The 11,260-nt window shown below is 46.1% G+C and overlaps 1 protein-coding gene across 1 annotated transcript; it reads left to right on the forward strand.

Annotated features, from left to right (window-relative positions):
• Nucleotides 1–3,234, forward strand: LOC308074711 (ATP-dependent DNA/RNA helicase DHX36-like; the record flags this gene model as incomplete). Its single annotated transcript, XM_080414216.1, has 1 exon — nucleotides 1–3,234. One exon carries the CDS (start codon nucleotides 1–3, stop codon nucleotides 3,232–3,234), a length of 3,234 nt encoding a protein of 1,077 aa, XP_080270342.1.
• Between the last annotated feature and the right edge of the window lie 8,026 nt (nucleotides 3,235–11,260).

The raw sequence follows: 11,260 nt of genomic DNA on the forward strand, positions 1-11,260 counted from the left end.
ATGACTTATGAATGGCGGAGAAAAGGAGGTCAGGGGTACGAGGATGGAAACAGGGAAAAGGGTCATGGTGGTGGAAGGGGACATTCCAACTTTGGTTCTTGTGATGACCAGTACAGTAGAGAACGTCCACGGAGAAAAGGAGGTCAGGGGTACGGGGATGGAAACAGGGAAAAGGGTCATGGTGGTGGAAGGGGACATTCCAACTTTGGTTCTTGTGATGACCAGTACAGTAGAGAACGTCCACCACCACATCTGAAGGGACGCGAGATTGGTCTGCATTACGCACGCAAAGCAGCCGTCCGGAGGAAGCAGGCTGATTGTAGCTCACGAGTGGTGGTGCATATGGATGCGGCCAGAGAGCAACATATCAACAATCTGCTTAACTCTGTCCAAAATGACCACTCTGGCCCCGGCACACACAACAGAGATGACAGACCCACCACATCTGCTGGCTGGCATGCAACTAATAGATATGGTCACAGTTACTTTGATGGAGATGCCCCTGAAGAGGATGAACGGAAGATGGTGTTAGAACCAGAAGAGCTGGAAGAGAGAGTTAGTGCAGCACAGGAGAACAGACCTAACAAATCATGTTACTTCACTCAGATGGCAGACAAACATGAACCCCCTAACATGTGGGATGATGTAGAAGATGAGGAGAAAGGGAAAGTCCAAGGGAAAGAGGGGGATATGGAATACCTGTTCCAGGAAGTGGTCAGAAACAAAACACAGGACGACTACTTGAAGAAAGATCTGAACAGCAAGAAAGGAGACCCCAAGTACCAGAATATGCTGAAATTCAGGGAAAAACTGCCGTCTTACACCAAGAAAGAGGAACTGGTAGAGTTGATCAACTCTAACAGTGTCCTGGTGGTGAGCGGGGAGACAGGCTGTGGAAAGACTACCCAGGTCACCCAGTTCATCATTGACGACTACATCAACCGAGGGATGGGCTCCCTCTGCAGGGTGGTATGCACTCAGCCCCGAAGGATCAGTGCCATCTCTGTAGCAGAGCGTGTTGCGGCAGAAAGGGCAGAAACTGTTGGGGATGGAAATACTTGTGGCTATCAGATTCGCCTGCAGAGCCGTTTACCACGGAAACAAGGTTCTGTGCTGTACTGTACAACAGGCATTGTTATTCAGTGGCTACGCTCTGATTCATTGTTGTCCACGATCAGCCACCTTGTTCTGGATGAGATACATGAGAGGAACCTCCAATCTGATGTTCTCATCACCATCGTGAAAGACCTGCTCATGATCCGACAGGACCTCAAGGTCATCCTCATGAGTGCCACACTCAATGCCGAAAAGTTCTCCAAATACTTTGACAACTGTCCAATGTTCCACATCCCAGGGTTGACGTTCCCAGTGGAGGAGTTCCTCCTGGAGGATGTGGTGGAGATGATCAGGTATCGCCCCCAGAGGCAGGACAGATGGCCCCAGAGGAACAAGAAGTTTATGCAGGGGCACCAGTACCAACAGGAGAGGGAGCAGATAGAGGCTAAATATGAAGAGAACTGGCCCTGCTTTATGCGCACATTACAGGACAGATACTCTGACAACACCATTGAGGTGCTACAGATGTTGGACAATAATGTCAACATTGACCTGGAGTTAATCAGGGAACTGATTCGCCATATTGTACTCAACGAGAAGGACGGAGCTATCTTGGTCTTCCTGCCTGGTTGGAGTGACATCAGTAGTCTCCATGACCTACTAAAGGCTCAGCAGATGTTCAGATCAGATCGGTTTATCATTATTCCACTGCACTCCCTGATGCCAACGGGGAACCAGATTCAGGTGTTCAAGAGGCCTCCCCCTGGTGTAAGGAAGATTGTGATTGCTACCAATATAGCTGAAACAAGCATCACCATCGATGACATTGTGTTTGTGATAGATGGGGGGAAGATCAAAGAGACCAACTATGACACCGACAATAACATCAGCACCATGGCAGCTGACTGGGTCAGCCTGGCCAATGCCAAGCAGAGGAAAGGGCGTGCTGGCAGGGTGTGTCCAGGAAAGTGCTATCACTTATACAACAGTCTCAGGGCTAGCCTAATGGATTCCTATCAACTCCCAGAGATCATGCGAACACCACTGGAGGAGCTCTGCTTGCAGATCAAGATCCTGAAGCTGGGGCCTATAGTGGAGTTCCTGGCAAAAGTCCTGGACCCTCCCACTGAAAAGGCAGTCAGTCTGGCCATTAAACACCTCATAGACCTGAATGCCTTGGACCATACTGAGAATCTGACAGCACTGGGCTATCACCTGGCTCGTCTGCCTGTGGAGCCTCACATCGGGAAACTAATCCTGTTTGGTGCCCTGCTGGGCTGCCTTGACCCTATCCTCACAATCGCTGCCTCACTCAGCTTCAAAGATCCTTTCTTCATACCTCTGGGCAAGGAGAAGATGGCAGACATGAAGAGAAAAATCCTGTCCAGAAATTCAAAAAGTGACCATCTAACTATTGTCAATGCCTTCCAGGGCTGGGAGGAGGCTAAGCGGCGTGGAGCCAGGTATGAGAGGGACTACTGTTGGGAAAACTTCCTTTCAGCCAATACACTCCAGATGCTGCAGGACATGAAGGGTAAATTTGCTGAGCACCTAATGTCAGCAGGCTTTGTCAGTAGCAGCAACCCCAAAGACCACAAGTCCAATGTCAACACAAAAAATGAGAAGTTGGTCAAGGCGGTGATTGTGGCTGGTCTATATCCTAAGGTGGCTATGATAAGACCAAAGTACAGCAAGACGAGGCCAGGGGTTAAGGTGTACACTCAGTCTGATGGGAAGGTGTGTATCCACCCCAAGTCTGTCAATGCTGAGGAAACTCAATTCAACCATACCTGGCTCATCTACCACCTCAAGATGAGGACCAGTTCTATCTTCCTGTATGATTGTACAGAGGTGTCCCCGTTTTCGCTGCTATTCTTTGGAGGAGACATTACCATCCAGAAAGATGGAAATGATGAGACCATCGCTGTCGACCAGTGGATTGTCTTCAGGTCCCCCAAGCGCATCGCCCACCTTGTCAAGAGTCTGCGAAGAGAGCTGGATTCCCTGCTTGAATACAAGATGCGTAGCCCTGCTCCTGTGGACTGGAATAACCACCAGTCCAAAGACACTGCCATTATTACAGCCATTGCCGACCTCATCACCACCCAGGAGTCCACGGGTGGCGGCAACCTCTCACGGATTCGGCACACAGCACGATTTGGTTTTAGGAAATTATGAAAAAGAATCAAATTGAGCACTGAACTTCAATTTCGAGTTCCCTGTTCCCACATGGACAAATTAAGCAAGCATACACAGCATGTTTGTTTTCCAAAGGAGGGAAGAGGACTGCTTTTTTTATTACCTCAACATCCTTAAATCACTTGACCACAATTTACAATTTAGGCATTTAGTAGACGCTCTTAATCCAGAGTGATTTACAGTAAGCAGGGTAAACACGAGGCAATACATCAAATGCATAGAAATAGTAATCTAGGATCATAGGTAAACCAAGAACCTATCATCAGTCTAAACAGTATAATATCAAAAATTCTAAATTACATTTTAACCTTTGCATAAGTGTTATATCGTCACATTGAATAACCACACGGGTGTTGTGCAATAATCCTTTTTACTTCAAGATACTTCAGCATGATACAACAACAACATTCCGCTGGTAGCATGCAACTGAACTGAACTATCGCGGGTCCTGGTCTCTAACGTCATTCCCCAAGACAACCCCCAGCTCCCAGACAGTGTGTGAATGCCCCCTGCTGGACTGGCTGCTTTCCCAAGTTAGCAGTATTAATAGTAACTTCACTATATCACATTTCCTCCCCTTTAAGTAAACAGCCAGCAGTACCACCCACTTAACACATTTCAACCAGAAAACAATATTTCAAAAATCAGCCACTGTGAAACACAAACATCTCCCTTTTCTCTCTCTCTCTCTTTTTTTTTTTTTACAATGCAGAAAATTGTCCTTTTACTTGTAATAAAGAAAGGCCTAAACTAGAAAGGAATGTTCTTCCAGTGAGATCAGAACGCATTGTTGCTCTATTTCTGGAACGAATCTCACTCTAAGTAACAAAGTCTTTGAGGTGCTCGGGCGCACGTCTCTCCCGCCCCGACTGTCTCACCGCCGGCTCCGGCTGAGTGTCCCTCGGTTCACTCAGAGCAGGCTCTCTGGCTTCCATCACTGCAGGCGGGGGGCCCACAGCGCCGCCACTAGCGTCCTCTGACTCCACTGCTCCCGCCTCTGGCATCCCGCTGGGCACAGTGTCCATCAGCCTGGCACGGACCTGATCCACATGCCTTTTTACGATTTGGCCATTTCCAACAATGACCGTATAGGACACAGGGCCTGATGAGCTATGGATGACGGCAGGGATCCACTTAGGACATAGGAGTAGTTCTTGATGTACACCTTATCTCCAGGCGCAAAACATCTCCGTCTCTTGGTTGTGTCATGGCACTCTTTCTGTTTCTGCTGCTTTCGCTGCACTTTCGCCGTTACATCTGGCATGAGCAGGTCGAATTGAGAACGGGGCCTCCTGGCCATCATTAACTCCGCCGGTGACACACCGGTTGTGGCATGCGGTGGGATGCTGGTTTGTATAGTCCCTTCTGTGATCTTCTTCATTCCGTCTTTAAAAGTCTGGACGGCCCTCTCGGCCAGCCCATTAGTGGATGGGTGAAACGGGGCTGACCTCACATGCTGAATGCCATTGTTCCTCATGAATGCCTCGAACTCTTCGCTCGTGAAACAGCTGCCATTATCCGAAACGCACATTTTGGGTAAGCCGAAAATACTGAAACTCTGGCGCAGCTTCTCTATGGTGGCTTGGGACGTGGATGTTTTCATGGGGTAGACGTCCATCCACTTTGAGTGAGCATCCACTATCACCAGGAACATTGCTCCTAAGAAAGGCCCTGCATAGTCTATGTGGATTCTCGACCACGGTGACTCAGGCCACTCCCATGGATGTAGCGGTGCACTGGGTGGTGACTTCTGGTGTTTTTGACACTCCTCACACGCCCTCACTTCATTCTCCAAATCCTGGTCCATGCCAGGCCACCATACATATGATCTCGCCAGGCTTTTCATCCTAGACATGCCCGAGTGGGACTTTCCCTTTTTGGGAATAATCACCCTGGCTCCCCAGAGCACACAGCCGTCCCTCACACTCAGCTCCATCTCTCTCTGGTGAAATGGCTGGAATTGAGCATCTGTTTTTTTAGGCCACCCCTTCAATACATATTCATGGACTTGTGATAAGATTACATCTCTCGCTGTCCAGCGCTTCAGCTGTTGGGTGTCGACCAGTGAGTCATCCAGTAAATCCATCATTAAAACTTGTTCTGTTGCCACTTTGTCACTCACTTTTTCAGGCAGGGGCAGCCTGCTTAAGGCGTCAGCATTTGCATGTTTTGTCCCTTCTTTGTACACAATGTTGTACTCATAGGCGCTCAGGTGAACCGCCCACCTCTGTACTCTGGGGGAGCCCATTTGTGGGATGGCCTTCCTCACATCGAAAAGAGAGATCAGCGGCTTGTGATCCGTATAGATGGTGAAAGTACGTCCATACAGGTACTTGTGAAACTTTTTTATTCCAAACATCACAGCCAAGCCTTCCTTGTCCAGTTGCGAATATCCCTTTTCAGCAGGGGCTAGTGTGCGCGACATGAAGCCCAGAGGTCGCTCGCCTCCATCCTCCATCCGGTGTGACAGAACAGCGCCCACTCCATATGGAGAAGCGTCACAAGAAATAATTAATTCCCGGTCAGCCGAATAGTGCACCAGGACTGCTGCAGTGGTCAGCAGGGCCTTGGACTTTTGAAAAGCCTCCTCCTGGTTCCTCTTCCATGCCCAACGCACATCCTTTCTTTATAGTTCATGTAGTGGGCCATAGTAATTCAAGAGCCCTAAATAGGACTTTAACTCTGTGACATTTGTCGGGGCAGGGGCGTCCTCTATGGCTTTCACTTTTCTTTGTACAGGGTGAAGCCCCTGGGCATCCACTCTATGGCCCAGATACTCTACTGCCTCCTGAATGAATGTGCACTTACTCCTTCTTAATCTCAGCCCGGCCTCTTTCAACCTGGTCAAGGTTGAAAGAGGTCAAGGTCAAGGTTACCTTAAGTAAGTTCTCACTATAAACCCCTTTGATTCATAAGATATATAGACACTAATAACTAATATAATATAAATACTGCATAAATATAAATTCCACTTGTCATATTCTTGTAATCTGGACTTTAGCAACCAAGTGTAGCCTAGTTATTAACAACTTGAACAAAATATCTATAAGCCACAGAGGGTTGCTTGTAAAACAATCTATGGCTTTGATGCTATAGATTAGATGTAGGCTTATTTGACAGTGCAGAAACATAATTGCATGTAACATTAACGAGCATCAACGAGCGTCAGCTGGACACAGACACACACACCTGCCCTCTGCAGTGTTCTAAACCGGCGTCTGTCTCTTTCTCTCCAAAAGCCCTTGAATATGATGATGATATCAGTGGTGTATTGGTCGCTTCACGTGACATCATGCGTATGGTATGGGCATTATTTTTTTCACTCGCACGCAAAGGTACGGTACAGAAGTGCACATGCAACTTTTAGTTTCAGCTGCTATAGCCTAATTCAAGGCATTCCTTGAATTTTTATTAGTTTAAAAAGACTATAACTAAGCTAAAAACTAAGCTAACTAAGCCACTTCCTATACAAACATGTTTCCTACTTTAAGATCAAATTAAATGCGTGTGACGTCATTAAAATACCGTTCCGCCGGGGGGAAAAAATCACCAATACACCCCTGAATAGGATTACTGTGATTATAGTAATAAGCTCACATTTCATATAACATACACTATTCTTCTGCCTACACATACGTCATGTCCTAGTATGAGTGAATAGGGGAAGTGTCAATGTCACGTGATTCCCTTGTTTGACCCGGAAAAAACTTGGATGTGTGTCTCAAAGAATATGATTATTGGCTGAATCACAGAAAGTTTAGACTATTTGGTGGTCCCGTTTTCATTTTTCATAAGATCGGTGGTTGTTGCAATTATCTGCACTACAAAACTTCACCATATGTTGCGCTATGACAAAATAAAACCAAAAAATGAAACAATGTGTGCGTTCCATAATGCAATTCCAATGGTGAAAGCTGTGTTTCACCCGGTGAAGGAATGGCGGATTCGGCCACGTATGTTCTCAAAGAATACATAAGAACGCCCCTAACTTTCACTAGCCCCAAACAAAATATTTTTTAAATTGAATCGTTTTTTCATATCTTTGATTCGCGGGACATTGTTCTGTTTGTGCGAGATGCGGGATGGATGGTCACCCTAGGTGTTGCTGGCAACACACCAAACATTCCGAAATGACAGACAGATGTTTGCTGAGAACCAGCAGGTTGGCAATGCCTTTAAAACATCAAGTTGAATATTATGCGCAGAATGTGAGCTGTGTGATTTTGTTCTTCTAAGTTCTTATAGTTGTCAAAGGAAACTGTCCTGTCTCTTGATTTGGTTGTAAATTCTCTGGCTGTGATTAGAGTGGTGCTTTGAACCTCCTTAGAGAGGAATGTGCAATATATATTCTTTCTTTACATTTCTTTTTCCCCCTTACTGTAAAAACAAAACAAAACAAAAAAGAACCATGGATTCAAACCCAAATTCTACTTACGAAATAATTTTGTATAGGCCCAAAAGTCCAAAGGTTCAAAGGTTTGTTCATTACATTGATGTTAATTAAAAGGTTTGGACGTTCGCTTATTTACTTATTTATTTTCTGGCTCGTGACTCACATGACTACTCATTCTGCACTTTTCTACCCATCTGGTTTACAGAGGATACGGTCTGTGTGTGCATGTAGTTAAAGTAAAATTTTCAGGATAAATAGGGGGGGGGGGTGGCGTATCGAAGGTGCTAAACTGATAATCGGCTGGTTGTTTAGAACCGGACTCAAGAGCCACTGTGAGGCCTAGCTGGGTTGTACGGCCAGCTAGTCGTCCTGGTACTCTAGAGAGAGTCAAGATGATCTTCGAGCGTCGCTGAGGACACTGGGTTTTCAGGTGAGCTAATCCTGTTTGGATCGATGCTGGCTACTCTGGAAGGGTTAAGACTGAGTCTAGTGCCGATGAGGAGAGAGGTTTCAACCATGACATCCAGCGTGTTTTTTCCTGCTGTGGGTAGCCCCTGACATCACTGTGGTGATGTCAGATAGTGTCAGACTGTCAGTTATGCCCAAATATGGGACCAGGACGTCAGTCCTGGACGTGACGGTTATCTCCATATATGGAGTTTCTGGGAAGGGTTCACTGATGATAAACTGTCATACTATCTCGAGGGGGGTTTAACACAGTCAAGTTGCGCTAATTAATTACTGTAGCTTGGCATCGGAGCAATGCCAAGCTACAGTGACGTCATGATACGTCACAAATGGTGACATCATGATACGTCACAAATGGTGACGTCATGATACGTCACAAATTATGTGTATATAGCACACCCCAATTACAGCCTACTGTTTGAACAACAGAGACTGATCAAGTAGCAATATTAAGTGTATTATACATTATATTAAAGTCTTACTGTTAAAAATATATTAAAATGTATGCACATGCAGGGCCAGAATGGCCATCGGTTCTTGAGCTCAAGAAGCTCTTCGAACAGAATGAGAGAGAGAGTGAGAAATGTCGGAGAGTCGCCAAGCTCAAGCAGTTCTTTGAACAGCTTGGCCAGGAGGAAATGAAAGGGAAATGCCCCCCTAGGACCACAGAAGCCATCGTAGAAGGCTCTGCCGTCTCTGCCGTCTATGTTCAGACACCCTGTTTAGAGCCAGGGGTCCCAGTGGTCAAGGACGAGTCTGCGGTAGCTGCCAGCCCTGAACCCTCGGTGGAGGCACAGGAAGAGGCAGAACCTGATGTCGAGGTAGCCTCGTTCCCAGCCTCACTCATCTGCAAAGAGAAGAGCCTAGTCACGACCTAAACCAGCGAGTATCTATAGGGACAGGACTTCGTCGTACGTGTTTCCCCCGGAAACAATCTTTTTTGACCAATCACAACACTCGTTTCATTCACGGAAAATGTTAACAGATCTGTAAAGCATCAACGTCCTTTCCTTGGGTGGTACTTCCGCCAAATTCAACCACTTCCGTCTAGACAACCAACAGCCAAGGTCTTGCCCAGCGTGCTGTCGAGGAGCCAAAATGGCTCAACAAGCTCATTGAACAGGAGGATCCTAGAGAGAGCAAGGAGGTGGCGAAGCTCAAATATCAGTCAGTCCTCAAGCTGAAGATAGTCCTTGACCAGGAGGAGGTGGCGAAGCTCAAATATCAGCTAGTTCTTACGCTCAGAAAATGACAGTTTGACCATAGGGTCAAAAGCAGGACCATCCTACTCTGGTGATGCAGGATATACAATGTTGGTATACCAGGGTTCCGCGACTGCGGAGCTCAAGACTATGCTAGACAGGAGGGTGAGGAGGGTGTTGGCTAGTCTGCACTCGCATCGCATACCAAGGTCCCAAGATGTTCAAGATCTTGTCTAACCACAAATAACGGGTGATCTTTGAATTTTTTTCTTTTATGGCGTAGCACTTAAGGGGCAAGATCTATAAGGGCGTTTGCCCCAAAATGTATTGTCTGTCCATGGCAAATCTCGCTAGACACTATGCCGAACAACGCCAAATGTCTTGTGCACACTGTACTGCCAGTAGGCCAAGGAAGTACATTTCTGAATGTCTTCCACATTGTGAATACATTTTATTTTTTGGGGGGGAGGGACACTTATTCATTTTAGTGCATAGAAATATACAGCAGTAGTACATAAAGGGATTAATAACAAAACAAACAAAAAAACAGAGTAACAAAACCGCACAAAAGGTGAGTGAAAAAAGAAAAGAAAGGGGTTATGCGGAGGAACAAAAAGAACAGAACATATATAAAAAAGAAATACAAAAATAATTGTGCACCATAGCTCACTCAAAACAGAAAAAAACATGAAGCCATGCTTGTTATAAGACCCAGTCTTGTGTTTTTTCACATAGTGTGTATTTTCTTTTTTTTCTCCTTTTTTTAAATACTCAACTAAATTTGATATACTGGACATGGATTGGAGTCATACATTAAAGATAAGAGACGACTAACATCACGGACTGGCCACAAGAAGTCAGAGATTCACATATAGCTGTGCCAGTCCCATGTGGATCGTGAGATCCATATGATTTAAAACTTTTTTTTTTAACCACTTAAACTCCAGCATCCATATCGTGGGGACAAGCTCTAAACGCACTGCGTTGCAACGCGTTTTCCAGCAAAAGCTTTCCCCACAATAACAGAAAACAGAAAATACCCTAGTATAGAGCCCTGAGGGACTCCGGTCAACCATATGGGGTTTAAGTGGTTAAGAATTGTGAAATCTGAAGGGCATATAGAGGTAAGACACCCCACCTCTGCAGACTCCCGGAAGCAGTGCCTCCTCCGGCTTGGCAGGGTGCTACTGGATGCAACTGGCAGTGTTCATGGGTGGGAATCTGGCAGATTGTGTCCTTTTTGCTGCACTCGCAACTCATACTGGCGGACGGCGGCATCCCTTCAGCACGAAGGGGATCGTAAGGCATTGACACCCTGGGCATTGTGTGAGAGACAACATCCTGCAAGTTTCCTTCAAGGTCAAAGAGAGCGTGAAAGAGAGACTGGCAGAATTTTCATCTCAGAAATAGGAACACATTTTAGATCTAACAGCCAAGTTTCCTCCAAGACCGACACTGGGCGACCTGGAGACAGACAGGCACAATGACAACTGTGCACCATGGACAGTTAGTTATAATGCCTACAGCCTACTGATGTATGCCTTGACAGTCCCAGGATCTCTCACACACACACACACACACACACACACACACACACACACACACACACACACACACACACACACACACACACACACACACACACACACACACACACACACACACACACACACACACACACACACACACACACACACACACACACACACACACACACACACACACACACACTTCAGAAAATAATAATTAATACTTTTGAAATGCACTGTGCCTCGAAATCCTACCCTACTGTATGTCCTCATAGAGAGAGGTGGAAGCAGGAAATGATGACTAACAGGGCTCTGCATGGGCTTTCATGTGCAGTGGATAGATGAAGACATTACATAAACACTGATGAATGATAACACAAACAATTCTGGACAGGTGAACAGAAGACTGTGTG

Source organism: Gymnoscopelus braueri (assembly GCF_963280865.1).
Source record: "Gymnoscopelus braueri genome assembly, chromosome: 19".
In the NCBI taxonomy this organism is placed as follows: domain Eukaryota; kingdom Metazoa; phylum Chordata; class Actinopteri; order Myctophiformes; family Myctophidae; genus Gymnoscopelus; species Gymnoscopelus braueri.